The sequence below is a fragment of the Salpingoeca rosetta genome (genome assembly GCF_000188695.1).
Source record: "Salpingoeca rosetta unplaced genomic scaffold supercont1.16, whole genome shotgun sequence".
Classification (NCBI taxonomy): Eukaryota; class Choanoflagellata; order Craspedida; family Salpingoecidae; genus Salpingoeca; species Salpingoeca rosetta.
The window spans coordinates 877,699-904,843 of record NW_004754918.1 but is presented as its reverse complement, the minus strand read 5'-3'; the positions used below and the strand labels follow the sequence as shown (position 1 = coordinate 904,843).

The window sequence follows — 27,145 nt, the reverse complement described above, 5'->3', positions numbered from 1 at the left end:
ACACCACTGCACTGCACTTCTCTGCGCGCGACGCGTGTCTTCTTGACCCAAGGGCCTCTCTCTCCTGGCCAACCTCTCAGAACATGTCCTCGATAACCGGAAGGTGTGTGTGTGTGTGCTGTGCTCCACTTCTTAGGCATCCCTTTTGATTGATTGCACGCCTCACTCACACACTCACTGACTTACTCACACACTCACTCACTGACTTACTCACACACTCACTCACTGACTTACTCACACACTCACTCACTGACTTACTCACACACTCACTCACTCACACACTCACACACACACACACTCACTCACTCACACACACACACACACACACTCACTCACTCACTCACTCACACACACACACACACACACTCACTCACGTACACCGTGCAGACGATCCTGGCTGTGGACTTGTCGCAGCAGACGGCGGCGGAGCGGCAGTCCTCCGTGGCGATGGCGATTCAGGACGACGAGCGCGTGCTGCGCTGTCTTGCTCGCTTGTACACCGACCGCATTGTGGGCCGCACAGCCACGCCGGCAACAGCGGCAGTCAACGCAGCAGCCAGCAGCGCCCAGGGCGAGACCAGTGACAGCACCAACAGCACCAACAGCACCAGCGACGGCGGTGATGGCGACACTGGGAGCATTAACAGCGGTGGCAGTTGCGATTCCTCCCGCCAGATTCAAATGCCGCGGCGAAATGAATCCATTTCTGAATTGCAGCAGGCCCGAGAGCAGCGCGACGCAGACCAGGAGACGTCGGACAATGTCGTGGCAGCGTACACGGGCATCTTGATCGGTTGTCTCTGCAGAGACAACAAGGTGTGTTTCTTGTGTTTGTTTTGGTTCGGGTGTGTGTATCCGTATGCGCTTCCTTCTTGCTTTGTGCCTTTGTTTCCTTCTTTCTTACACCACAATCACCACCACTCTCCACCGCCACAGGCTGGCGAAGACGAGCTGCGTGCGTGTGCAACACCGGAGCTGCTGACGGCGATGGTTGGCCACCTCAAGGAGTTTCTCGTCTACCAGCAGCGAGCGGTGTGTGTGTGTGTGTGTGTGTGTGTGTGTGTGTGTGTGTGTGTGTGTGCGTGTGTGTGTCTGTGTGTCTGTGTGTGTGTGTGTGTGTGTCTGTGTTTGTGTGTGTCTGTGTGTGTGTCTGTGTGTCTGTGTGTCTGTGTCTGTGTGTGTGTTGTTGTTGTTGTTGTTGTTGTTGTTGTGTTTTCGCGTTTGCTTCTTCTCACTCAACCACCCACTTTTTATTCATTCAATCATCCCCACACATACCTCCACCAGGGAGTGAATCGGGATCAAGACAAGAGCAGCATTCAGGACATAATCACACAGCTCGAAGCAATTGCTGCCGGCGCTTCCCCAGCTTCACAATAGCATTCGCATGCACACACGCACGCACGCACTCGCATTCGCGCACGTCACGACAGTCTCTCAAGTGCAGCGTCAATTAAACGCCTTGCTTCTCTGCCCTTTGTGGCATCTTGATTGATGTGGGGGTTTTGTTTGTCTATACTCCCCGCTTTGCACGGACGTCGTTGCGACACGAAACGGCAGTTGGGTGTTCAATGAACCCTTGGTTGGCGACGTGAAATCAAGCCATAGAAGCCACACTACTCAACACAGGGCGATGATAATGACACCACACGAGCGTACACCAACAACGCAACACAACACGCAAAACCGCACACTCTCGGCAGCGGGGCTGTTGTGATGCGCATTTAATCGTGAGAGAAAACAGGGAATAGAGAAGGAAGAAGAGGAGGGGGAGGGGATTGAGGCAATTGGGGGCACGCAATGGGAGCGAAACGGTGGAGGCAGCAGGGAGCAAAAAGTGAATACAACAGCGGCAACAAACAGGCAATCAAATTGGGAAAGAACAAAGCAAAAAGGCATCAGGGAAGCATATGCAGCAGCGGTCATCAAAGGCAGAGAGAAGCCACCATTCACGTGTGTTGACACGAGGCGACATAGGGAGACATGTTGAAGGGCGAGAACAACACACAAGCTAGCCTCTATGCAACACAATCAGCAGCACCGTCAACAACAGCAAAACGGCTGCACAACCCAGCACACGAGACGGCAAACACAAGAAGGTCCTCAGCAAGACCACCAAACGCGGTAAGGGAAACAAACCTCGAAACAGCAAAGACGGGAGGAGGTCGAAAACACAAACGCACAAATGCAAAACCGCACAACGTACGAAAGGAGCACTTAAAAGTGTGCATGCTTGAAATATAATGGTGCGACGTGCTTGGAGTCGACCCGGAACAAGCAAAAGTGGCCAGCAAAATCAGCTCAGCTCGCGTGGTCCAGATGGCAGTAGCCGCCACAGCAGCACGCACGCGTCCACATTCACTTAGTAGTTGTTGCGACGGAAGCCGCCACCACGACCGCCACCACGACCACCACCGCGTCCACCGCCACGACGGAAACCGCCACGTCCACCGCCACGTCCGCCGCCACGGCCGCCGCTGCGGAACCCGCCGTTCCTGTTGCCGTTGTAGCCGCCGCCACGATATGAGCCGTTGTTGCGGAACCCACCGCGACCAAAGCCCTGCTCCTCCTGCAGCTCAGGCAACTTCTCGGCGACTGTCAGCCGCAGGTTGGGGGTATCGCTCCAGTTGTCCTTGATCGTCTTCATCATGCTCGATGGCCTACCAAGGGCCAGGGGGACAACAAGAACAGCAATAGCGCACAGGAAGGGGGAAACGTCGTGTCGCGTGAGTGGCAGCGGTGGCGGTGAAAGCAAAGTAAACAGCACAGCAGCTGGAAGGGGGAAGTACACATGTATGTACACACATCCACAAATCTGCACAACAGACAAAAATACAACGCATAACACACATACACACAACAGACAGCAGCGTGTGGACTCACAGGTCAAAGACAGCGCCCATGCGGTCCTTCTGGAGACGAATACCGCGAACGGCCTCGCGCACCTCCCGCGGCAGGTGGTGGCCCAGCACGCTGAACCTGTCCACGCACAAACACACACACACATGCATGCACACGGCAAGGAAGCGTGAATGAGTATTGTCGGGAGGGCAGTGTTGGTTGGAATGACATGTGCTGTCTGTGACATGAATCCAAACACACGCACACACACGCAACGACGAAAGCACAGGCCAGACATTGGAGAGCGATGCACAAATTGAACGTACACAAATGCCTTTCCGCGAATCTCCGTGTCTGTGGTGAGGTGGAAGGCGGTGAATCCCTCGAGGGAGGAGAGAAGACTGCGGCCCTTGATGGTCGTCGATCCGCTGATGTGTGCGAGCGCGGCTGCCAGCGCGTCAACAGCGTTGCCCTTCTCCTCAATAAACGCCTGAAGCGGTGATCATTTATCGCAGCAGCAGCAACGGTGGTGGTGATAGCAGCGCGTGAGGAATTGTGTACGCGGTTCGAGGCGTGCATATGGGGGAAGCGTTTGAACAGCGGCAGCTGCAGTTCCGCTTTTGAACGCACACTAAATGTCCGCACTTGCGCTAAGAAACCAAACACAAGGCACAAACACAAACACGAAGCACAATCACAGTCGGGCAGCGCACCTGTGCGGCCTCCTGGAAGTAGACGAGCACGTCGTTTGTGACGCTGTCGAGGAAGCGCGTGGCATCGCGTGCACTGGCTTTGATAATGTCCGCCGGCTGCGGCGCACCAATGCGCGTGAAGCTGATGCCTGCACGGCGCTCCACCTCCCGCAGCTGCTGCTCCTGGTTTGGCTTGTAGAAGCAGATGCACGTGCCCTTGCGGCCGGCGCGGCCTGTGCGGCCAGAGCGGTGGATGTACGACTCAACGTCCTTGGGCGGTTCGCACTGCACCACAAGGTCAACCTCGGGGATGTCAATGCCTCTGCAATAGAGGAGGAGACAAACAAGATGGGGGATTACGAGGAAACAAGAAAGGATGGCGGAAATCACACGTGTGAGTGAAGTGGCATGAGGGGGAAGGACAAGCAACGAGGAACAATTCAGCGGATACAAAGTGACAGCGACGACATGTGCGCGCGTATGTGTGTATGTGTGTGTATGTGTGTGTATGTGTGTGTATGTGTGTGAATGTGGTGTGGTCGTGACCATCCATCCCACCTTGCAGCGACGTCTGTGGCGACAAGGCAGCGGACTTTGCCGTCGCGGAAGCACTGGAGTGACAGCTCGCGCTGTGCAGAGACCGAACAAAGAAACAAACAAGCAACGACAATAGACATGTGAGCACGACAGGCGGCTGATATGCAGAAGCACGCAGCAACATACGACACACGCGCGCATGCACACACACACGCGCACGCACGCACGCACACACCTGCTTCTGTGCAATGTCGCCGTGGAGGACCTGGACTTCCTGCTTGAGTGTGTCGTTGAGGGCGAGCTCATTGGCGTCGCGCTTCGTCTGCGTGAAGATCATCGTGCGGCCGTGCGCGCCAGAGTACACCTGCACAACGTCGGCAATCACCGTGTTGCGCGCCTGCCAGGGGCACCGCAGCGCAAGATGCTGCACGCTGTTTGGGACAGCGTAACAGCGAGGGGTATGTGTGGTGCACATGTAGAGGGGAATGCGAGAAGGTGGCATGCGATACCGGAGGTGGGTTGGGTTAGGGGCAGGAGGGCGCGTGCAATTCAACAAACTGTTGCACAGCACACAAAAATGCACGGTGCACACAAACCACAACACGCACAACACGCACAACACGCACAACACACACACCACACACACCACACACACAACGCACACAACACACGCACAACCCACAAACCCCACAAAACCCACAATACACTGAGAGTGACACAAGCTGACTGACCCGGTGCTTGTACGGTTCATCTCCTTGCCGACCGTGTCGACGACCTTGTGCTCGGGCATGTACTTGGTGAGGGTGGACTTGATAAAAGGGGGCATGGTAGCGCTGAAGAGAATCATCTGCGGCTTCTGACCAGCCTGCTCCACAGCCATGCTCAGCATCTTCTCGACCGTGTCCACAAACCCGACTTCAAGCATGCGATCAGCCTCGTCCAGCACAAGATACCTGCACCGAAAAAAAAAAGCGCGTGGCGAGGGCGCAGGGGGTGAGCGAGTGGACAACAAAACGGGGTGCAAAGGCATGAATCTGTGACGAGAGAGGGGAGGGGGACGAGAGAACGGAGAAGAACGACAACAGCAACAGCAGCGGTAACAGTGACAGCGATAGGAATGTGGAACGCACTGGAGGTTGGTGAGCTGGAGGGCGCCAGACTCCATGTGGTCCATGAGGCGGCCCGGTGTGCCAACAACCACGTCAAGTCCGTTGCGGAATGCGCGGCCTGGTGATAACAACACGTGGCGTATGCACGGAGGTGGTGTGAGATGTTGATGGGCATTGTGATGAAGGGAAATGTGCGCATACATGTTAGCATGCAAACTGGAATTTACACACACTGAAATTGACACACACCAACACGCAAACGAACACGCAAACAAACACGCACGCAAACAAACACGCACGAACACACGCACACGCATGCAGTTCGCTGAACGTACGCTGGGGCTCGTAGTCTGTGCCACCGTAGATGCATGTGCTGGCGAGGGAAGGGCCAACCTTCTGGAACTCGCGCCACACCTGCGAGGCGAGCTCACGGGTCGGGGCCATGACGAGGACGCGTGGGCGGCGGCCGCGGGTGGTGTCGGGCGAAGCAAGCAGCTTCTCAATGACGGGCAGCGCAAAGGACAGCGTCTTGCCTTCGCCAGTGCGGGCCTTGCCGAAGATGTCGTTGCCGGCCATAATCAGGTCAAACGTCTCTGTCAGAGGGGAAAATTGTGGTGGTGTTGGTTGGAGGAGAAGGAAGGAGGAACAGAGTTAGTGTGGGTGTTGGGTGAGGGTCAGCAATTGGTTGCAGCACATGAAGTCAGTGCCAGCACATCACAAAGCAGCCAGCCTTGGAAGCAAAGAGTGCAGCACTCGTAACACTCGCAACATATCATGTGGTCACGTTCAACGCACTGGCTTGGATGGGGAAGAGGTACTTGTAGCCGTGCTTCTCAAGGTTGTTGCGGGACTTGTCGGAGATGTCAAAGTTGTCCAGGGCACCCTCCTTCTGAACCTGAGACATCTGCAAAACGCGCACCAAGTACACAACACCGAGAGTACACATGGCATGAGGATGCACACAGGTGAGGGAATGCACAGTGCAATGGGAAAGTAGTGATGTGTATTGATCAAGCACGCGAGGTACAGTGCTTGAGGGCAATGTGAGTGCTGGCCTACCTCTTCGTCTTGGTCATCAGAATCGTCGTCCTTGACTGTGCTCTTGGCCTTCTTGGTGGGGTGGTCTGCGTAGGGCGACAAGGGAATGAGCAGGAGATTAGATGAGCAGAGGAAATTGGATGAGCACATTGGAACCTTCGGCCAGGCAGACCACAGCAATACGATGGCACAACCGAAGCACAGGGATCGCCAAGGCAATGACAAAGCCGATCGCAAACCGTATCAACACAAACACACACACAACATACCGATACACACAGCAAACAAAGGTGGCTTACTCTCTGCATCGGAGTCGTCGTGGGCTGCACCGTTGATTGCAGAGTGTTCTGATTCCTGATCGCTGACGGCAGACTCGCCCTCGTCGGTGGAATGCCTGCGCTTGGAGCTCTTAGACTTCTTGCTCTTCTTCTTCTTGTCCTTCTTCTCCTTCTTGGACTTCTTCTTCTTCTTGGGAGAGGAAGAGTCCTTGACTGGGGACTCGACGATCGCCTCCTGCGGCTGCTCGTCTTCCTCGAGGCTGTGTGCAACCATCGTCATTTGTGTGGTAGTGTGTGCTCGGAGGGTGTGTAGTGGAGTGATGCGGGATCAAGCGGTGAAGGATGGATCAAAGTTGAGTCGCGTGCACGTGGCTTGGCTTGATTGGCTTGGAGTGTGTGTCGTGGCTGGGAAATGGCCTGCGCGTGTGCTGCTGTGAGGACTTTGCTGCTGGGCTTTGTGTTTTTCTGCGATCGCGCGTGCACGTGGGATTGTTGAGAAACGTTTTATGATGTCGTCAACCGGTAATGGGCGGGTCGACTGAAATCAGTCGTGCTGGATTGTCTGTCTGTGTCTGTGTCTGTGTCTCTGTGTGTGTGTGTGTGTGTGTGTGTGTGTGTGTGTGTGTGTGTGTGTGTGTGTGTGTCTGTGTGTCTGTGTGTCTGTGTGTGTGTCTGTGTGTGTGTGTGTGTATGTGTGTATGTCTGTCTGTCTGTCTGTCTGTGTCTGTCTGTCTGTGTGTGTCTGTGTCTGTGTCTGTGTGTCTGTGTCTGTGTCTGTCTGTGTGTGTCTGTCTGTCTGTGTGTGTGTCTGTCTGTGTCTGTCTGTCTGTGTGTGTCTGTGTCTGTGTCTGTGTGTCTGTGTCTGTGTCTGTCTGTGTGTGTCTGTCTGTCTGTGTGTGTGTGTGTCTGTGTCTGTGTCTGTCTGTGTGTGTGTGTGTGTATGTGTGTATGTCTGTCTGTCTGTCTGTCTGTGTCTGTCTGTCTGTTTGTGCTTTGAGTGCACGCTTGCGCACGCTGTTGCCGATCAGTGTCGCGCTGTCAACGCAACACCGCACGGCTTGTCAGGCTTGCGCGTGTGCTAGAGTTCGTCGTGTGTCTTGACGAAGCGGCCCACCACAGGATACTTGGCCTTGTACACGGTCTCAATCACCTGGACAAAAGAACACGTGCACCAGACAAGGGGACACGGCGGGCAAATACATGCATGGTTGGTTGAATTGATGGGGTGGGGTTGGCTGGATTTCAAGGGAAAGGTTTGTGTAAAGTGAAGTAGCAAGCGTGGTGACGTGCTTTGTGCACATCCTCACTGCGCACCAAACGACAATTCAAGCAACACTAAGAAACAACCAAACAAGACAAGAAACGCGCGTGTACCTCATTCAAACCAGCAAGTTGCTCCTCGGTAAAGTCCGACTGTGACAGCAGAAAATGACACAAGACGCAACAAAGAAGCACAGGGCCTTGCATGAACGACATGACAGAAGGGAACGAGCACTGCACAAACACAACACACACCGACACACACCGACATACACATCGACGCACACACACCGACACACACACACACGCAAATCATCACCCTCAGCACCAATCACCACAATCAGCATCATACAATGTCGTCTGTAAGGTCCTTCTCGTCCAATGACCAGAGCCCCACAGCACGCGTGCTGTCCTTGCCAACCAGCTATGGAAACGGGAAAAGGGTGTGGTGTGGTGTGTGGTGTGTGTGTGTGTGGTGTGGTGTGGTGTGGTGTGGTGTGGTGTGGTGTGGTGTGGTGTGGTGTGTGGTGTGGTGTGGTGTGTGGTGTGGTGTGGTGTGTGGTGTGGTGTGGTGTGGTGTGGTGTGGTGTGGTGTGGTGTGTGTGCGTCAATATGACACCGATTGTGAGAGTAAGGGAGATGTGCGGAGTCGTGGTGGTCAAGCATACGAGGTGCGAACACATGCAGGGCATCAACGGCGCAGCAGCAGCATAACCAAGAGATGAGCAGCTCAACAAGTAGGCAGCGTGTCTCAAGCACAAAGAGAAAAAAAAAAGCAGCACACGTACCGCGTTGTAGGAAGCACCAGGGCCATAAAACCCTGGTTGCATGATGTAATGTGTGACGCAACAGCCAAAGAACGTGAATGATTTGTGCATATGCAGGTGACAGCAACCAATGAGTGCACACACACACGCGCGCGCGCGCCATAGCTTGACAAGTATCATGCAACGCTAAATGGAGGCAAAAGATGCCTCCTTGCGTGCACGTAACAATGGAGACAATTTGAGACAACGTGTCTCCTCAACTGCAACCAACACGCACACGACGCACACGACGCACACGACGCACACACGCACGCGGCACACACGCGCACACGGCACGCACGCAGCACAACACACGAGCGAGAACTGGCGTACGCACGTTTGCCTGCGGTGACGTCGTACACGATGCCCTTGAGCGAGATTAAGATTGGCAGCTCCGGCTGCAAACAACCAAGAGCAAGACGTAGAGAAAACGAGGTTTCGTCCAATGAGCACGCTCAGGGTCTCCATCAACGTCGTGGACCACGCAAACAAAGCACGTGCTACACAATGATGTGATGTGACATGACTTCACGCCTTGACTGCACAAACACAACCAGATCCAACAACACAACAGTACAACACAACAGTACAACACAGCCACACACAACACAACACAACACCGGCTCACATCACGTCCGTCGTATTTCTTCAAGTCCTCTGCGGTGAAGGCTGTCTGCGGAAGCGTGTCCTCTCCGGCTTGCTCTGCACCGACTGCTACTGCCGCTCCCGCAGCAACAGCGACAGCGAGCACCACACCAATCAACAACACTGATCGCATCTCCTTGCTTGTTGTTGGTCCTTCTTGTTGGAATGTTTATGCAAATCATAGATACTTTTCTGCAAACCAGGCGGACCACTCTCGCACACTGATGCTTTCTGCCTGAAGACATTCACTCACTCACTCACTCACGCACTCACGCACTCACTCACTCACTCACTCACTCACTCACTCACTCACTCACTCACTCACCCGCTCACTCACTCACTCACTCACTCACCCGCTCACTCACTCACTCACTCACTCACTCACCCGCTCACTCACCCGCTCACTCACAAGGAAAGCTGACCAAGCATGCTCTTGTGTAGACGGCGCCGCACTTCGCTGATCCCGCTGTCCCTGGTCGTGTTGTTGCTCAGCTGCGACACATCCACCCGCTGTTCCTGCTGCTGTTGTTGGTACTGCTGCTGCTGCTGGTGGTGGAGGTGGTGGTGCTGCTGCTGCTGCTGGGTAGTGGACCTCACAGCCGTGTCCGCAGCATCGCCAGTGGCATCGCCACCACCGTAGGCGGGCCTGACGTCTCTCGTCGCCATGCCAACACTGTGAACGGATGACGAATCAGCGCGGTGCCGCGTGGCCGTGGCTGTGGACACCTGTATGCCATCTGTGCTCGAGGCCTGGTGATGTTGGTGCTGCTGGTGCTGCTGGTGCTGACTGTAGTGTGCACGTGTGTTGCTGTTGTCACTGCCATCACCGCCGCCATTACGCCGCACCCACTGTGCAAACGGCATTGGCGTGCTGTGCGTCACCGCGTGGCGATAGTGCATTTCCTCCGTGGGTGCCGTGGAGGGCCTGCTGCGCACACTGTGCTCACTCGGCGCCACAACCGCACTGTGATCACGTGCGCACGTGCATGTGGACATGTGTGAGAGAGCGAGAGACGGGGGAAGGTGACCGACCGATCAAAGGGTTTTGAGCAGCATGTCGTACAAACAACGGCACAATGTGCACACGTGCACAGGAACAATGCGCGGCATGTTTGAGTTTTTCCGTACTCACCCGTCCAGCTGCTTCAGCTCGTGCAGCAGTGCCGCTTTGCTCTGCTTCAAGTGCCGGATCTGCACCTCAAACTCGCCCTCCTGCCAGCCATTTGTGTGTGCACATGTGTGCACGTGTATGTACGTGTGTGTATGTGTGTATGTGTGTGTGCGTGCGTGCGTGCGTGTATGTGTGTGTGTGAGTCCACTGACCACTCACATGCCCACAAAGGCATGACTCGCGAGGGAGAACCATGACAACCACAATGTTTCGACCAACAGCACGCATGCGCGTGCGACCACCAGCTGTGCCGCTGCTGTACCTTCTCACTGAACGCGGACTGCTGCTGCTCCATCTCCTCGCGCAGCGCCTCCGCTTGCCTGCAGGCACCGTACCCACGGTGACATGCAACACAATGCAAGACACATGTCATTGAGGGCGGTGGAGTGGAAAAGAACAGACGCAGAACACACGTCAATCAAAATGCAATACACAGTATGAACCTGCACCACAAAAACAACAACCAACGACAATGCTACCCCACTCGACCTGAAGTGCATCATACACACAGCCAATGTCATCAACCACCCACCACCACTCACCACCACCATTCATCACCACCCCAATCACAACCACGACTGCAACGCACTCGACTGCCTGCTTGAGCTCGTCTGTGAGCTCGGCAACGCGCGTCTCCAGTGCCGTCTCCTTGCGGTACAGCTCTGTCTGCATCTGCTTGATCATCCGCTCCTGCCGCGCATTCGTCTCAGACAGCGGCTCAACCTGCGACGCACGCGCCTGGCACACGTTTGTGTGGGGGGGGGAGGAGGATATGTGTGTGTGAACATGTGTCAGGTGTATGTGTGCAGCCAATGTCTGCCTGAGTCCGCAGCAGCACACAGCTCCACGTGCAAGCAAGAGCGGCCAATTCACGACACCTGCGCCTCCTCCAGCTGTCGCTTCAGCGCGTAGTATGCACTCGCTTCAATATGCGATTGGCTCAGCTGCAACACGAAACAACAAACAACGCAGCAAACAGAACAAAGACGGTGTGTGTGAGCCGTGATGGAGTGAGCAAACGTGTCGATGAAGGAAGCAGGTGTGTTGGATCAAAGACACACAGCAGCATCCGCACTCAGACTCGCAGAGTCACACTCATGTATCTACGTTCATGCACTTCTACCGCGGCATACACCCAGCCACATCCACACACACACGCACGCACACACACACACACGCACCTCGCTTAGCTCCTGGTAGATGCGGTGGTTGGTTGCGTCAAGTTCCTGCACGCGCGCGGTGATGCTGGCAAGTTCCTGTGCCTGCCGCTTGTTCTTGCTGTGCAGGTTTGCATTTGTGTCTTTCAGATCATCCACCTCCGTCGCCAGCGCATGCTGCTTGCTCTTCAGGTCAAGCAGACGCAGCCTGTGGCGCGTGTGTGTGCGAGTGTGTGTGTGTGTGTGGGGGGGGGTGGGAACAGTGATGTGAGGTGCATGGTCCCGTGCGTGTGTATGTGTATGCAACAAGCATAGTGTGGTTGATATCGTGCAATGGAAGCAGCACCACAACGTCCTCACCATCAGTACCACCACCACCAGTGCCGCCCGCACCTGAATCGCTGTGCGGTGTCGCACAGGACACGGCGCTGCGGGTACCACGTCATCAGACGGAGGCCGAGACGAGACGGGACCTCCACTGGCCAGCGGTGAGCAGCATGTCGGGGGGAGGGAGGGAGCAATGTGAGGTGTGGGGAAAGCGGGGGAACAGCGGTGTGGGCACAGATGCAGTGATGGTTCGTTTGGGGGGGGGGAGGAGGTGATATTGGAGGGGTCGAAATCCAACAGGTGCCGAGCACGACAACACGGTACAATCTGCCCTGTGTGGCAAACCCACCGCCAAAAGCGCCCATGAGGGAGTAGAGATAGTCTGAGGCCGTGCGCACGGGTCGCATGTCTTCTGTGACCGACGAGCGCGGCGAATCGTCAAACAGCAGCTCCTTCAGGTGCAGCATCTGGCATCAGGCAACAATACAGCCGTGAGGCCAGCGCAGCGCAGGAGCGTGTGTGTTGGCTGTGTGTGTGTGTGTGTGTGTGTGTGTGTGTTGGCTGTGTGTGCGTGTGTGTGTTGGCTGTGTGTGTGTGTGTGTGTGTTGGCTGTGTGTGCGTTGACTGGAGAAACTCAATACCAATCAAAGCACCACTGCTACAACTCGCAGCAGCAGCACTTGCAGCAGCAGGGATGATGACCTGGTTTGCGACGTCGACGTGCTTGCCAGCATGATGCAATAACTCGTCGTCATCAAGATCGTCCATGTCCTCCACGTGTTCGTGTGTTGGTGTGCGCGGCCGGTACGACCTGGCAGCAGACAATATGTGGTCGTGGTAGTGGTGGTGAGTGGTGGTGGCGGAGGTGAGTGGTGGTGGTGGAGTGAGAATGAATCAAACGGCACGTCTCAACGCAACAGCAGCTCGTGCACGTGTGCGTGTGGTGACAGCATCACGAGAGGTTGTCGCCACACCTGCGCCACGATGCAGCCACGACGTCTGGATCGAGCAGGGAACGGCGCTGAGCAAGGCGGCGGCAGGCAACAACCACGAGCGCAGCACTCTGCTCGGCACACAGAGAAAAAGAAGGGTGTGATTATGTAAGTGAGTGAGGGTGAGTGTGTGTGAGTGTGTGGGGAGGGTGCAATTATGTGCGTGAGTGATTGCGTGAGTGCGCGCAAAGCACGGCCATGTACACTGAATAAAGATACACTGTGAGCCAGTGATGTTGCCAGCAAGCACACGCGGCAGTCAACCCCTCCACCAGGGCTTGCGAGTGCACCTTGAGGCTCCAGCACGCGCGGTCGCTGTTCGGCGAAGAGTACCTGAGAGTCACGAGGTTGAGGGGTGAGATATGAAGAGAGAGATAGGTGCAACCCACCTCACACAGGGAGACACACGAACACATGCCCACATACGTACATGCGCACACGCACAAATGCCTGCGGCATACGTACTTGAGGATTCTGTTTGTTTGGACGACGCAATCGATGGAACGGGAGAGGACAGGACCAGTGCACCTGAACACATGAATGGTTGGTTGGTTGGTTGGTTGGTTGGTTGGTTGGTTGGTTGGTTGGTTGGTTGGTTGGAATGAGGAACGCGAGAGCGTATGTACGTCAGCATTACACGCCACGGTCATGCACACACACACACACACATACACACATACACACACATTACGCGACTGTACCTTGCGACGGCGAGAATGCGGGCGATTCGATCACAGAGGGAGAGGCCGACCTTGCGCATACCGCCGATGATCGTGTGGCACGACTGCCACTCAGACTGCCGGTGAAGGCGGAAAGCGGTGGTGGGCACGTGTAAGGGGAGGCTCAACCAAACACCGAGGTCTTGCGTTTAGATACACAGGCACATGCAAATACAAAACACACAAACACACGCAAAAACACATGCAAACAAACACGCAAATAAATGCAACAACACACACAACACCCCCCCCCCCAATTCTCTGCCAGTGCCTCTGCCACTGCACCAACGCACCTTCCACCGCTGTGTGAGTGCGTCGACATTCTGCTGCAGTTCCTGACAGGCGGCCTGCTCCTGCTGCAGCGTTCGCATGGCCGACACCAGCCTGTTCTGCAGTTCAAAGATCATCGCTCCATCCTCCTCCTGCCGCTGCGTGTCTGCTTGTCGCTGTTTCGATGCTACCGCAAGCTGCTCGCCGGCGACAGACAGCTGGTGCTGCACGTGCTCGGCGTGTTCCTCGACTGATTTCAGTTGCTCCTATCGCCGTTGCCGCAGCATGCATTGTGAGAGTGATTGGTGGTTGTGAGCAAAGGTGTCATCGATGCTGCGTGTGCATGCGTGCATGTGTGTGTGCGTGTGCGAGCGAGAGGTTGTCGATGATGCAGCCCTTCAACCGACAGCCACCAGCCACCACCAGCAGCCACCATCATTCGCTGCTGTGCTGCAGTTACCTTGAGCAGCTGGATCTGTGCGGTCTTCTCTGCAATGTGGCCGTCGTACAGTTCGCGCTGCACTCCGCTGTCCTCCAGCACAGACCGCACCGCCAGCGACAGCGCGTGGATGCACTCTGTCAGCTCGCTCTGCGGGCTGCAGACACGTGGAAACGTGTGGGTACACGTGTGTTGGTGGCAATGTGCCGGCACAGGTTGGGGGTTGGGGAGCATTGGCACCGTACATGCACACGCATGTGCACGAATATGGACACACGCACTCACACACACCCACACACACACACACTCTCTCTCCCTCTTTCTCACACACACACACACGCACACACACGCGCACACGCACACACGCACACACGCACACACGCACACACGCGCGCACATGCACACTCACACGCGCACACAAACACATACATACACAAAACAAGATGCCCACGAACAACAACAACTACAGTCACAATCTCTTCCCCGCACCCGCACCCCTCTCCATGACAAATAAGTGTCCGTACTCTGGTCTGTACTGCAACAGCTGCGGGGTGTCGAAAATGGCAAGAACACTCGCGCGCATCTGCGCACTCGTTGACTCCTTATCCTGAGAGGGCGATGAACACATGTACACACATAGATGAACACATGTACAAACAGGCACATACAAGTACATATTACATGCGTGTTTGCGTGTGTGTATGTGTGTCAATACGGATCAGCGACAGGTGTGTGCCGTCAGACTGCATATGTGTGCGTGTGTGGATGCACAATGCTAGCTGCACATATTTGCACCTTGAGAATGGACCGCAATTCCATCAGCTGCTTCACGTGATCGTTCTGAAGATCCTGTGTATGCAGACACGCGTGTACCAAGCAGCACAAGGAAGGGACGGGTGAGGACATGAACGACAGAGATAGGATCACAGCCACCGCGGCAGCCGCCATCGCTCAACCGCTTCCACCGTCTGGCACGTGACAAGCAGCGTTGAAAACCACCACCACCATCGTCGTCGTCGTCTATCATCATCATATCATCATACCCTCAGTTCCGTGCTCTGTGCTTCGAGGCGACCAAGGTGTTGCATGAGGTTTCGCTTTTCCTCTGCAAACGCCTGTCGCTCGTCAAACGCTTCACTTCGCAGCGCTTCCGCCTGCTGCCGCTGTTGTGGGGAATGTGTGTGTGTGTGTGTGTGTGTGTGTGTGTGTGTGTGTGTGTGTGTGTGTGTGTGTGTGTGTGTGTGTGTGTGTGTGTGTGTGTGTGTGTGTGTGTGTGTGTGTGTGTGTGTTGAGGTTAGGTGGGGTGAGCTTCAACATCACCAATCAGTTTGAGGGCAGTGAGCGAGAGAATTGGGCAAACCACGCAACTGCCAACAACCAAACGGACACACGTGCGTGCATCACGAACACGAATGCAGTTCACACGGGCGACATACGAGGGAGGTGATGGCTCGCTCTCGTTCCATCAGCGCAGACTCCTGCGATCGAATCACGTCCTGTCGGAGAGGGCGATGTGTGAAGATGTAGATGTGTGCACAAGGACAACCATGCAACTGAATCAGTCATGTTCACAGTTGACGCGCAGGAAAAATTGCAACACACGCATACACACAGCACACACGCACACGCACATGTGCACGAAATCACACACAATGAGTGGCACAAACTCTTACACCATAACACAATCACACCTACACACATGCATACACACACCATCACACTCTCACACTCTCACACCTACACACATGCATACACACACCATCACACTCTCACACCTACACACCTGCACACATGCACATACACACAGCCCACCCACCCATGATTCCCTGAGCTGTCCCTCGAGCTTGGTGCGTTCCGTCGTCTGCTGCTGTCGGAACCGCTCAACGCGCGACTCAACACTCCCCGCCATCACGTGCACCTTCTTCATCACAGCGGCAAGTGCACCCAGCTGCGCCAGCACAGATTTCACGCCTCGCCTGCCGCTGCAATCGCGACGCCTTCGGCCACCGCCATAACTCGACACGTCACCATCACCATCACCATCACCATCGCCAGTGTCATCGTAATCGTCTTCGCTGCTCGTGTTTGCGGTGTTGCTCGAGGCATATCCACCACCACCAACGACGCTGCCGTGAGCACCATCGGCACCAGCAACACCGTCCAGACCTCTCCTCCCGTCCACACTCGCGTCGTTCGTGGACGTGGAGTCCCCATTCGTCGCAGCCATCATCTTCGTGTGCGCAACACCAAGCGAGCGCACAACAGCGGCTGCGAGATGCGTTGCTCGCATGACGGCCCCGTGCGTCTCTGTGTTGTCCCGCCGGCGGCGGCGGTGGGCATCGTCGAGCTGCTGCTGCAGACGCGACACGTGCGCAGACAGCGACGACAGCGCCTGTGGACATGTGTGTAAGGGGATGGGTGAATATGTGTGGGAATGCATGCGTGTGTGGGGGGGGGGTTGTGGGATGGGGTGAACATGTGTGTGAATGTAAATGTGTGTGTGGGGGTTTGTGGTCAAGTGAAATCATTGTTGCTGTCGTCGCAAGCAAATCCCACACAGTCGACGTGTGCATGTGGACGAGGGCCGGTTCTGCACCTCCTCTGGAGCGCGCGCTGCGTCCTGCGTTTCTTTGCTGTGCTCTTCAAGCGATGCGGAGATGTCGAGAGCAACGGCGAGTTGTCTGTGAAGCAGGCGGTGGAGGGATTGAGGGGAGGGGCGCAACATATGTGAGCAGGAATACAACACGGAAACTGCATCAATGCATGTTGTCACCGCATGGAGTCTACACAACCAACCCCGCATTGCGCAGACGCACACACACACACACACACACTGCACACCATACGCACACCCGCGCACACACGCACGCACATATCCAGTGCACATTGGTATGCAGCCGTTTGCAAGAGCCACGCCCACCCCACCCCACCCCACCCCCCAAGTCGAAACAACACGTTTTGAGCTGACTTCTTGAGCGCTTCTCCTGATTGCGTCAGAGCAACAACTTCCGATTCCTTCAACTCCAAATTCGCGCGAAGACTGCGTATCTCTTGTTGCATCTGTGACGTGGTGTGTGTGTGTGTGTGTGTGTGTGTGTGTGTGTGTGTGTGTGTGTGCGTGTGTGTGTGTGTGCACTGGGGGGGCATGAGTTGGTGGGCGCGGTATCGAACTGCTCGGCACAGCAGAGACGCAATCGCTGTGTTGACCCTCGCTTGACACCGTTGCACATGACACATCAAATATACACGCTCATCCATAGCTAATGCGTGCACGCACGTCATTGGCGGCCTGGCATTGTTCACGGTACTGCTCCTGTGTGATTGCTGGGCGAGCCTGCAGCGGCAACAACTGCCAGAGGAACGTTGTGGTGCAACACGAGAAGGGGGCCGCAGTGGAGTGTCACAAAATGGTTCGCGCAGCACGGCATCACACGTGAATGCATGTGAATGCATGATCACGTGTAGTACAACGCTCGTCGCGCGGCGGCGAGGACTTCCTTCCGCTCAACCCGCACACACACACACACCCGCACACACACACACACCCGCACACCCGCACACACACACACACACACACACACACACACACACACACACACACACACACACACACACACACACACACACACACACACACACACACACACACACCAGCGGAGCGTTTGCTGACACCTTGTTGATCTTCGAGTTGAGGGTGGCAACGGTGCGCGTGTGCTTGTCCTCCATATCCCGCAGTTGCGTTTCCAGTGCCGCAATTTTGTCTGTTGTGTCGAGGCGCAGATATGGAGCGACGGAACGATGGGACCCATGCATGTGAAGGAGCCATCATCTAGGGGTGAAGTTACGCTCATGATTGCGATCAAGTCACACGTGGCCACGAAGGCACACACACATACACATACAACAACAAACACCATCACCATCATCATGACGCCAACATGATACCAAAGCCACTGCCGTACCGTGTGCAGCGTTGAGTGCATTGAGCGCTGCCTGCTCGCCCTCACTGGCAAGATCTGCTCGACGCATCAACTCGCTGCTCCTGTGTGTGTGTGTGTGTGTGTGTGTGTGTGTGTGTGTGTGTGTGTGTGTGTGTGACAGTGTGTGTGTGTGTGTATGTCACTTCAGAATACGAATGTGTGGGACAATCCGGCATGTCTGATGCAAGCAACTTGCATAAACCACACGTGTGTGCGCGTACTTTGCCTTTGCGGTCGTCTCCGAGTGCTGGGTGACATCAAGCTGCTGCTGCACCTCTGACAGCTGCGCTTGCAGGGCTGTGATGAGCTGTGTCTGCCGTTTGTTCTCGTGCAGGAGTTGTGCTCGCTGTTTCCAACGCCGCAAGCATAGATGTGGCAGGTGCGTACATGCGACCACAATGCAGTGACAGTGTGACATGACGTTACATGAGGTGATGTCAGCAGTGTTGCAGAAAGAGAGACCCACACACGCTCACAAAACACACACACGCACACGCTCACACACTCACACCCACACACTCACACACACAAGCAAGCAAGTATCAGCCCTTGCCTGATCGTTGAGGATGCGGGTTCGCTTCTCAAGCTCGTGCATGTCGCCCTTGACACGCTGCACTGCTGCTGCCTTGCTTTTCTTCGCGTTCTTCAGCTCTTCGCTCAGACGGGCACACTGTCGGGCACACAATAGCACACGCACGCAGATGTACACGCGCATACAAGGAAGAGAAACGGGCATGAGGATGTATCGACATGGCAACCAGCAATGCAGCAAACATGTATATGCATGTCTGGGTGGCTGTACCTCGCTTTGGACCGAAACAAGTTGCGACTCTGCGTGCTCTGCTCTGATGCATTGTTGCGACTGCACAGAAAGATGTGGTGATGGCACATAGGATGGTGTGTGAGGAACGAGTCAAGAACTGGCAGCAGAACACCGATGTGTGGCAGGAAGGACATGTTTGTGGTGCACGTCACATGAAGATGCAATGCCTGCTGCACGTGCGCAAAGACGTGGGTGCAAAGCAGCACAGCGTGGCATCTTGGGTACGCACCAGGTGCATGATTTCCCTGTTGGCTTTGGCCAGGTCGCACTCCAGCCGCTGACACTTGGCCTCACGCTCCTCACTGATAGCGCGCTGCCTTGCAACCTCTGCCAAAGTGTAGTGATGGTGTGTGGGGTGGAGGGAAATAAGTCGAATGAGTGAGTTGAGTGCAAATGCAGGGAGTGTGTCATGTGTGCAACAACCATGGTAGGCACACGCCATTCCAACGACAATTTCATCCCCTCCTCTCACCAGCTTCGAGTGTTTGGCGCGTGTGTCGAAACTGAGCTAGATCAGCCGCCCTGTGTGCAGGCGTGTGCAGGCGTGTGTGTGTGTGTGTGTGTGTGTGTGTGTGTGTGTGTGTGTGTGTGTGTGTGTTGTGCGGGTAGACGGATGAGCGGTGACAAGAACAACAACACCAACACACTCCGGGACTATGGATGTTATCAACGCTTCAATTCACGTCGGCGTGGAAGAGGGTGCGTGTGTGTGTGTGTGTGTGCGTGCGCGTGTGTGGCCACGAAGATGGATGGCAACTGGTGCACTGCACGTTATGGCCAGCAAGCCCATTATCTGTTGGAACAAAGGAAAGGTGACAGCTGGATTGATTGACTTGACGTGTTGGTGGCGGTGGTGCGCAGTGCTTGCAGTGCAGTGGTTGAGTTGTGAGCTAGATCGAGTGCTGGTCTCTGGGTCTCTTGTTGTGGATTGAGAGGATTGAGGATAGAGGGTGTGTGGTGCTGTCCTTGCTGTGCTTGCTGTGCTTGCTGTTTGGCTGTTTGAGATGTTCCGGGCACCAGTCACCAATTCCCCTGATCCCCTGCCCCCGCGCCTCTCATTCTCACCGTTGCTGGGAGAGCTGCGACAGCTCGAGCAGGATGGGGTCGTCCTCGTGCTGCTGGTCCTCATCCTCGTGCACTTGGTGGTGGCCAGCGGTGACACCAAGGGCGGCGGTTCTGCTGGCGAGGGCGCTGCCGCTGCCGCCACCGCTGCCGCTGCCGCTGCTGCTCGCATTCATCCTCTCCTACCTATCTATCTGTCTTCTCTCCTGTCTTTGCTTCTAAGTTCGCTTCGATGCTTCGACGTTGTGCTGTTGGCTTGTTGTGATGTGTACGCGCTTACGTGTGAGTAGGTGTGTGGATGACTGGATGAGCAGAGGCGGATCGTTCAGTGGTTCAAAGTGGCTCGGCTGTTGCTTCGTGTCCTTGTTTGTGTGCTCTCTGTTGCGCTGTCACGCTGTTGTGCCTCTGTCTCGTCTTGTGGTGTGGTGAGTGCTTGAGTGACAGGAGCGCAGAGTGAAACTACGCACTGCCTGTCTCTGTTGCTTGCTGCTGTGCTGCTTGGGGTGAGGGGGTGGCTTGTTGTGCAGCACGAGAGAGAAGACGTTGCTGTGTGTTGTGGTGTTGTGTTGTTGTTGTTGGGGCGGGGTGTATTTTGTATGAGGCAAAATTTCGTGCAGAAGCAATTGAGATGGCCGTGTGGCCCAATTGGATAAGGCGCCTGACTACGGATCAGGAGATTCGGGGTTCGAGTCCCTGCATGGTCACATCTTTTTTTTCTTTTGCTTTTTTTTTCCCATGTTCCGTTGCTCCTCTGTTTTCTTTTCCTCGCTCGCTGCTCTGCTTTCCTTCTTTCCTTGCTTCACTTCTTGTCTGACAAAGCACTTGCCGGTCGCGGCTTGCTGCTCACATTCCACACTCCACACTCCCCACTCACGCGCTCATGAACACTCAACACTCTTGAAGGTCGCATGCACTCGTTCGCATCACAGCAGTGTCACACCCTCTCTCCTTCTCTCTCTCTTGCTCTGCAAACACTCCACAACGAATACGCAACGAACACGCAACTGCACAGTACACACACCTTACCTGACTGCAAACAAGCAACTGCTGCAAGCTACTGCAAATAAGCAGCCATGCCGTCAAAGGCGCCCTCCAACACACAGAGTCCACAAAGGCACAAGGAAAGACTGTTCATGATGAGTGTTGATCTGATCTTCCATGCATGGTTTCATCACTTTCGATTCCTTACTCTTCTGAACATACTTCGACTACCGTGCCTACCACCACCACCACTACCACAACAATAGAAGCAACAACAATAGAAGCAACAACAAAAGCAACAACAACAACAACAACAACAACAACAACAACAACAACAACAACAACAACAACAACAACAACAACAACAACAACAACAACAACAACAACAACAACAACAACAACAACAACAACAACAACAACAACAACAAGAGAAACAAGGCATGCGAGCAGCAACACAGGGGCAAACCCAAAGAACATCACAGCCGCGCAAACTGCACCAATCAAACACATCAAAACCCTTCCTTCCAACACGCTATGCACGCGCACACACACACACACACACACACACACACACACACACACACGTAGGCGTCAGATGACTAGATGGTTGTATCTGGGGATGTCTTGAGCAAGTCGTGCAGTTTTGCACGGATGGACATGTCAGCCAGACGGCCCCGCCGCGCTTCCTGCTCCTCATCAGCCAGTTGGCGGTAGTCCTCGAGCGTCGCCTGTGCCTGCGCCTGCACGCTCTCCACCACCTTGGCCGAGAATGACATGGCCAGCATGCAGCGCTCGAGCTGTTCACGCGCACGTGCCAGCTCGTCGCGGGCAGCGTCCAGGTCCTGCTGCAGTTGCGCCGTCGACTGCACACTTGATGAGGAGGCAGCGACAACAGCAGCGCTCTGCGTTGCTTGCCCTCCCTGCTGTTGCTCGTTGCTGTCTTGCTGTTGGGCGGCAGCCAAGTCAATGTCAATGACGCCAGCAGACGACACGTGGACGGCAACACAGGGTGCCCGAATCCGCTTGCGCGACTCTGCAACGATGTTGGCACGTGCCGCCTTTGCAAACAGCGGCAGCCGCTGCAGGTAGTCCCCATCAAGCACCGTCAGGTCGAGGTTGGACAGGAGAAGACTGATTTCAGGGCCGCATGTGGAGGGCGGGAAGGCGTCAAGCGGGTCGGCATCCGCGTTGTTCAGCACCTCTGCAATGTTCTGCAGCGGCACCTGGTCAAGCGTTGCCATCAGCGAACGCACGCGCGCCGTCACCGTGACGGGTGGGATATCTGGCTCGGGGATGAACTCAAGCACCTCCCCGCTCGTCAGCTCAGGTGGAGAGGGCAGGGTTACCACCTCCTGGCTGGCGCTGGTGAAGACAGACGCGTACGACGAGGCAAGGAAGGCGTCCACGTCGTCGAGAATGTGCGCCTCGTGCTGGCTGTCGCCCTCGCCAGTCCAAAACTCGGCCTGCTGCCAGCTGTGCTGGTCGATGCGTTCTGTGATGGCAAAGTCCTCCGAGCCAACGAACGACCGATCATCGTCGCTGGCGATGGACGTGGTGTCCGAATCGTAGTCCTCGTCCACAGCGCTCGCCTCCTCCGCAGCCGTTGTTGCCCGCCTGTTGCTGCCCGCGCTCTTCGTCTCCGCGTCCATCATCTCCATCGCCTTCTTCAGCTGCTGCGGGCTCACGCTCGTGCCACGCCGCACGCTCCCCGACCACGAGCGGGCGAGGTGGTGCTGTGCGCGCCGCGCTTGCTCGTATCGCTCCTGGAACGTATCGTACTGCAGGCACCGCTCTTTGCCGGAGACAAGGGGAATGTGCACTCGGCACAGCACCTGCGGCTCAACAATGTGCTCAATGTCGAGCGTGGTCGCGTCAATGGCGCCGGCTGGGTGGGGCGTGTTGTCGCGGACAACCTGTCCACTCGGGCTGCTCAGGTTTTGCGTCAGGATGAGTTCCTGCACGGCAGCGCGGGCAAGCTGGTGGTCCTTGTGCTCTGTCAGCGACAACTGCGTGTCGTACGCACAGGCGTGGATCAAGTCATCGCGCCCGTTGTTCACAGCAAAGGTCACCGCCCGCACCATCACAAACAAATGGCTCGGCTTCTCATCGTCATCGTCATCGTCATCACGACCGCCATCGCCATCATCACGACCGCCATCGCCGTCGTCCTTGTCGTTCGTCTTGAACTTCTTCAAACCCTCTGTGATCACGTGGAACGGCAGCGCTGTGACGATGTTGAACATGTTCATGATGTACACATAAAGCTCGTGCGTTAAGTGCACATACAGCTGGTCCGCAATCTCCAGCAGCAGGTAGCTTGCCGTATCGTCCTCGCGTGTGCGCACGATAATGGACGTGTGGTTCAGCACCCGCGCCTTCTCGGAACAGCGGCCATCCTTGCTCTCGTTCACAACAGCAGTCAGACCATCCACCGTGATGTACATTCCTGCTGCCGCATCCATGTCGCGTTCGTCGCCATCACCACTGTCGCCATCGCCGCCGCCATCCCGCCCGCTCAGATCAACACCTTCGTAGTCGGGGTTGGTGTTGCGCAGCACAGGGTCCTGCACCAGGCCAGCAATTTCCGTGACGGGCGGGAGGAACTGTGTTCCACCTTCCGATTCGGGAAAGGCGTGCGCGCGCCTGTATAGCCAGCCGTTGTAGAAGTGTGACGTGCGCAGCAGGGTGTTGGCGTTCTTGCACGCGGTCGGGGTGTTGGTGAGCGTGACAGAGTCGATGGTTGCTGTGAGGAAGATGCTGCGATCGGGCTCCTTCATGGTGGCGAGAACAGGCGGAAGCTGCACCTCGAGGTTACGGCACTGCACCATCAGTGACGCCGGCAGCGTGCTGGCTCGACTCTCGCTGTCACCGCCATCATCATCATCGCCGTCATGACCCCCAGCTGTTGGGGCTGAGGTGCCCCCCTTCTTGCCTGCTGTTGCTGTTGCTGCTTTCGCGGATGCTGTCTTTGCCGTTGCGGGGCTGAGCACGGGATCAAGAGACTCCACGAGGAAGCGGCCAACCTCAAACCCAGCAGCAATGTCCGCTGTCACCTTCATGTTGCACACCTGCACGAAGCGCTGGGCGGGTGGCAGGCGGAAGTCGGGGTGTGGTTCGCCAATCAGCAGACGTGCGGCTGCTGGGGGCTCCGAGAAGGACGCAAGCGCAATCATGATCATTGGCTGGGCGCTGCCTTCCTCTGTTGGCTGCAGGAGAATCACGCGCGGTCGCGGACCAGCCGACGCCGCAGCTGATGATGATGATGATGATGATGATGATGATGATGAGACGCGCTTGAGTGGGGATGCGTCGACCACCATAAGAAGGCGACGGACCATGAGCGATGTTGATGACACGCGGACGTGGTCCAGGTTGTCGTAGATGTCCGCTGGCGTGAGGTGCTCGGCCCACGTCGTGTGCGCCTGCCAGAACGAGTCGAGGGCTTCCGTGTGTGGCACGCGCGCACCAAAGGCGTGCTTGTAGTAGTGGTGTAGGACAATGTTGTTGACGGTGACCGTCATGAGGAGGTGGCGGTGCTGGTTCGCTTTGAGCAAGGCGGCCTGTTCTTCCGGTGTTCCCTCCAGCTTTGAGAGCCGCAGCAACACCTTTTCCACGTGCACGTGCAAGCTGTTGACCTTCTCTGGCAGCAAGTCGTTGAAGCTTTTGTACAGGACAAATCCTCCGGCACTGCCGCTGCTGGCCTTGCGCAACGCCTTCTTCTTCTGAAGACGCTTCTTCCTGTGCTTTCGCCACTGTTTGATCTTTCGCAACCGGTCATTCTTCTTCTTTTTCTTCTTGTTTGCTGTCTTGTCATCACCATCATCACCACCATCACCTTCCTCGTCTTCGTCCGGAATCCCTTCCATCACATCCGCCCCATCGTCACCACCATCACCATCCTCATCGTCGTCGTCGTCACCGTCATCGTCAACGATCTTCTGCTTGTGGATGTGGTCAAACCACTGTTCGAGCAGTGCCGGCATGGTGGAGCCAATGCTCACAAGAAACGCCTCCAAGCACCGCAGCTGTCCGCGCGTCAGCGTCAGGTGAAGCGTGTTCAACAGGAATTGCAGATGGATGGACGAGATCTGTGTTGGAGTTTGGGGCAGGGGGGGGGGAGTTGTGAAGGGAAATGTGAGTAAATGGGCAGATGATGCATAAGAATAGGGGTGTGAACATGTGGATGGGTGTGCATGGGCAATGGGCATAGGGAGTGCAGGCTGTAGTTGTGTCGGGGAGGGGAGAGGAGAGGGCGTGGATACAAATTTGCGATCCGTGTGTGTGTGTGTGTGTGTGTGTGTGTGTGTGTGTGTGTGTGTGTGTGTGTGTGTGTGTGTGTGTAGCGTCGACAAGTCACACGTCTGGCAGCACGGTGGGGTTGTGTTCGGCTGCTCACCGTGGCGGTGTCTGTGATTGGCTTGTCAATGGCGACGCGGAGTGTTGGCAGATCGAGCCGGAAGGTGAACGGCTCCAGCGTCTTCTGCAGAGACGACGGCGGTGATAGTGGTGGTGGGAGATGGTGGATGATGGTGAGGAGGGGGAGAGATGAGGTGAGTGACCGCGCACAAACATGCATGCGCACAGTGACACAGACAGTCGCAGACACGCGTGTGCACAGAGCAAGGACGAACGTCAGCGGAGATCATTGCGAGCTTGATCTGGATGTTTTCGATGGTGGCCTGCTTGAACAAGTGGATGAGGCCGGACGCCTTGTCCATGATACGCGTCTCCTTCAGTGACGAGGGCGACTATACAGCAAAGGCGAACCAGAAACAGGGCACACAGGACATGGCGATACAACACGAATTGTCAGCAGGGCGCGGGAGTCATCACAGTGTTGCACACAGACACACAGACACACAGACACACACAAACAAACAAACAAACACACACACACACCTTCCAGTAGGGTGTTGGACTTTCAAGGACGAATCCATCGAGTCGCAGCTCCGCTGTGAAATCGGGGCCTTTCAGCTCAACATTCACACAGTCCACAGTGACCTTCACCCCATCGATGATCTGCGAGGGAGAAAGATGTGGTGGTCAAGCATAGATGTTGTGTGAAAGGATGAAAACGGTGAAAAAAAAGCGAGGTAAACAGCGTGAAGCAGCACGCAACTGTGTGTGTGTGTGTGTATGTGTGTGTGTGTGTCTGTCAAGCCTGCCTGTCAAGCCTGCCTGTCAAGCCTGCCAGTTAACTCTGCCAGACAAGCTTGTTTGTTTTCGTGCGTGCGTGTCAGCCCTCAACAGCTGTGTGCATTGTTTCATGGTGACCACGTACCGAGTCAATGAGGCCGTACTTGCCGCCAATGCCAAACTTTGGGTCCTGCTCAGACTTGCTGGAGGACTTGGACTTGCTTTCTTGCTTCTTCTGCGGCTTGGGATCGGGCAAGTGCGTGCGAGTTGGATCATACACGACAACGAGGTTGATCTTCGAGATCATGACCTTGACTGGTTTCTTCTTCAGCTTGGTCCATGGGATCTTGAGCCCGAAACTGTCGCAGCTCACCGTCTCCACGATGAGCCACGGCGGGAGTGCGTCCTGGATCAGCGCCCTGTTCAACTCTGTTCAGCAAGTAATTCCCAACATGTGTGAGAGGGTGCCAACACAGTGGGTGCATGCAGGTGCACATGCGTTGCTGTGCTGTGCTGTGGTTGGATGTGGCATCTTTGTAGCAGTGGCACAAGCGAACCCACTGGCCGGATCCCATACACAACACACGCAAATACACAACACAAACACACGCACACACGCACGCAAACACACACACACACACACACGCACAGCACGCACAGCACAATGCAACACAAGCGAACGCACTGATATCACGGAGACCGCCTTTGCCCTTGAGAAACGACAAGGAAAAGTCGTCTGCCGTCATGTCCTCAAACAGCGGTGCCAGCTTCTTTGCCAGCGTCTTCTTGATCAAGGACGTCATGATTGTCTGTGGGTGGCTTGCTTGTTTGCTTGTTGGGTGAGGTGTGGGCGCGCTGATTTGGATGTGGTTGTGGAGAAGT

The 27,145-nt window shown here is 55.7% G+C and overlaps 5 protein-coding genes and 1 non-coding gene across 6 annotated transcripts in view; 2 read left to right on the top strand and 4 right to left on the bottom strand.

Moving 5' to 3' along the window:
- Positions 1 to 1,612, top strand: part of PTSG_07170 (uncharacterized protein) — a 6,454-nt gene extending 4,842 nt beyond the window's left edge. The window contains exons 12-15 of the mRNA XM_004992534.1: positions 53 to 103; positions 388 to 816; positions 937 to 1,032; positions 1,288 to 1,612. Coding sequence (XP_004992591.1) covers positions 53 to 103; positions 388 to 816; positions 937 to 1,032; positions 1,288 to 1,380 — 669 coding nt within the window. The 3' untranslated portion in view covers positions 1,381 to 1,612. The remainder of the gene's footprint in view (positions 1 to 52; positions 104 to 387; positions 817 to 936; positions 1,033 to 1,287) is intronic.
- Positions 1,498 to 6,999, bottom strand: PTSG_07169 (DEAD box polypeptide 47). The gene is made up of 12 exons (XM_004992533.1): positions 6,517 to 6,999; positions 6,239 to 6,303; positions 5,975 to 6,083; positions 5,515 to 5,772; positions 5,201 to 5,297; positions 4,802 to 5,023; positions 4,306 to 4,501; positions 4,092 to 4,162; positions 3,555 to 3,855; positions 3,168 to 3,331; positions 2,884 to 2,979; positions 1,498 to 2,660 (listed from the first exon to the last, which is right to left on the bottom strand). Exons 1-12 carry the CDS (start codon positions 6,773 to 6,775, stop codon positions 2,363 to 2,365), a joined length of 2,136 nt encoding a protein of 711 aa, XP_004992590.1. The 5' UTR covers positions 6,776 to 6,999; the 3' UTR covers positions 1,498 to 2,362.
- A 458-nt stretch (positions 7,000 to 7,457) lies between these two features.
- On the bottom strand, positions 7,458 to 9,366 carry PTSG_12541 (SP2 protein). Its single transcript, XM_004992532.1, has 6 exons — positions 9,190 to 9,366; positions 8,899 to 8,959; positions 8,544 to 8,575; positions 8,108 to 8,179; positions 7,870 to 7,908; positions 7,458 to 7,645 (listed from the first exon to the last, which is right to left on the bottom strand). The coding sequence occupies exons 1-6, from the start codon at positions 9,337 to 9,339 to the stop codon at positions 7,574 to 7,576; spliced, it is 426 nt and encodes a 141-aa protein (XP_004992589.1). The 5' UTR covers positions 9,340 to 9,366; the 3' UTR covers positions 7,458 to 7,573.
- A 213-nt stretch (positions 9,367 to 9,579) lies between these two features.
- PTSG_12540 (uncharacterized protein) lies at positions 9,580 to 20,734 on the bottom strand. The gene is made up of 31 exons (XM_004992531.1): positions 20,150 to 20,734; positions 19,557 to 19,606; positions 19,314 to 19,411; positions 19,064 to 19,123; positions 18,815 to 18,931; positions 18,483 to 18,607; positions 18,244 to 18,323; positions 17,954 to 18,042; positions 17,559 to 17,630; positions 17,250 to 17,341; positions 16,878 to 16,962; positions 16,098 to 16,673; positions 15,718 to 15,777; positions 15,325 to 15,444; positions 15,077 to 15,130; positions 14,806 to 14,888; positions 14,303 to 14,438; positions 13,866 to 14,108; positions 13,555 to 13,649; positions 13,319 to 13,381; positions 13,144 to 13,186; positions 12,836 to 12,924; positions 12,564 to 12,672; positions 12,211 to 12,328; positions 11,928 to 12,012; positions 11,559 to 11,742; positions 11,256 to 11,321; positions 10,967 to 11,115; positions 10,640 to 10,697; positions 10,339 to 10,418; positions 9,580 to 10,170 (listed from the first exon to the last, which is right to left on the bottom strand). Exons 1-31 carry the CDS (start codon positions 20,320 to 20,322, stop codon positions 9,612 to 9,614), a joined length of 4,011 nt encoding a protein of 1,336 aa, XP_004992588.1. The 5' UTR covers positions 20,323 to 20,734; the 3' UTR covers positions 9,580 to 9,611.
- A 42-nt stretch (positions 20,735 to 20,776) lies between these two features.
- Positions 20,777 to 20,850, top strand: PTSG_20127. Its single transcript has one exon. It is a non-coding gene; the product is annotated as a tRNA-Arg (tRNA).
- An 814-nt stretch (positions 20,851 to 21,664) lies between these two features.
- PTSG_07166 (uncharacterized protein) lies at positions 21,665 to 27,143 on the bottom strand. The gene is made up of 6 exons (XM_004992530.1): positions 26,949 to 27,143; positions 26,409 to 26,692; positions 26,027 to 26,146; positions 25,759 to 25,875; positions 25,524 to 25,607; positions 21,665 to 25,215 (listed from the first exon to the last, which is right to left on the bottom strand). The coding sequence occupies exons 1-6, from the start codon at positions 27,064 to 27,066 to the stop codon at positions 21,727 to 21,729; spliced, it is 4,212 nt and encodes a 1,403-aa protein (XP_004992587.1). The 5' UTR covers positions 27,067 to 27,143; the 3' UTR covers positions 21,665 to 21,726.
- Positions 27,144 to 27,145: the final 2 nt, after the last annotated feature.

Coding starts and splice junctions, on each gene's coding strand:
- PTSG_07169 (XM_004992533.1), bottom strand. CDS start 6,775: ATGACGATGGTTGCACACAGCCTCGAGGAAGACGAGCAGCCGCAGGAG. Junction 6,304..6,516: donor CGACGACTCCGATGCAGAGA/GTAAGCCACCTT, acceptor CGCCCTACGCAG/ACCACCCCACCAAGAAGGCC. Junction 4,163..4,305: donor GCGACATTGCACAGAAGCAG/GTGTGTGCGTGC, acceptor GTCTCTGCACAG/CGCGAGCTGTCACTCCAGTG.
- PTSG_12541 (XM_004992532.1), bottom strand. CDS start 9,339: ATGCGATCAGTGTTGTTGATTGGTGTGGTGCTCGCTGTCGCTGTTGCT. Junction 8,960..9,189: donor AGAAATACGACGGACGTGAT/GTGAGCCGGTGT, acceptor GGTTGTTTGCAG/CCGGAGCTGCCAATCTTAAT. Junction 8,180..8,543: donor CTGGTGCTTCCTACAACGCG/GTACGTGTGCTG, acceptor CCGTTTCCATAG/CTGGTTGGCAAGGACAGCAC.
- PTSG_12540 (XM_004992531.1), bottom strand. CDS start 20,322: ATGAATGCGAGCAGCAGCGGCAGCGGCAGCGGTGGCGGCAGCGGCAGC. Junction 12,925..13,143: donor GCGCGTGCTGGAGCCTCAAG/GTGCACTCGCAA, acceptor TGTGCCGAGCAG/AGTGCTGCGCTCGTGGTTGT. Junction 11,116..11,255: donor GACAGCTGGAGGAGGCGCAG/GTGTCGTGAATT, acceptor AACGTGTGCCAG/GCGCGTGCGTCGCAGGTTGA.
- PTSG_07166 (XM_004992530.1), bottom strand. CDS start 27,066: ATGACGTCCTTGATCAAGAAGACGCTGGCAAAGAAGCTGGCACCGCTG. Junction 26,147..26,408: donor AGTACGGCCTCATTGACTCG/GTACGTGGTCAC, acceptor TCTCCCTCGCAG/ATCATCGATGGGGTGAAGGT. Junction 25,876..26,026: donor GTCCAACACCCTACTGGAAG/GTGTGTGTGTGT, acceptor TTTGCTGTATAG/TCGCCCTCGTCACTGAAGGA.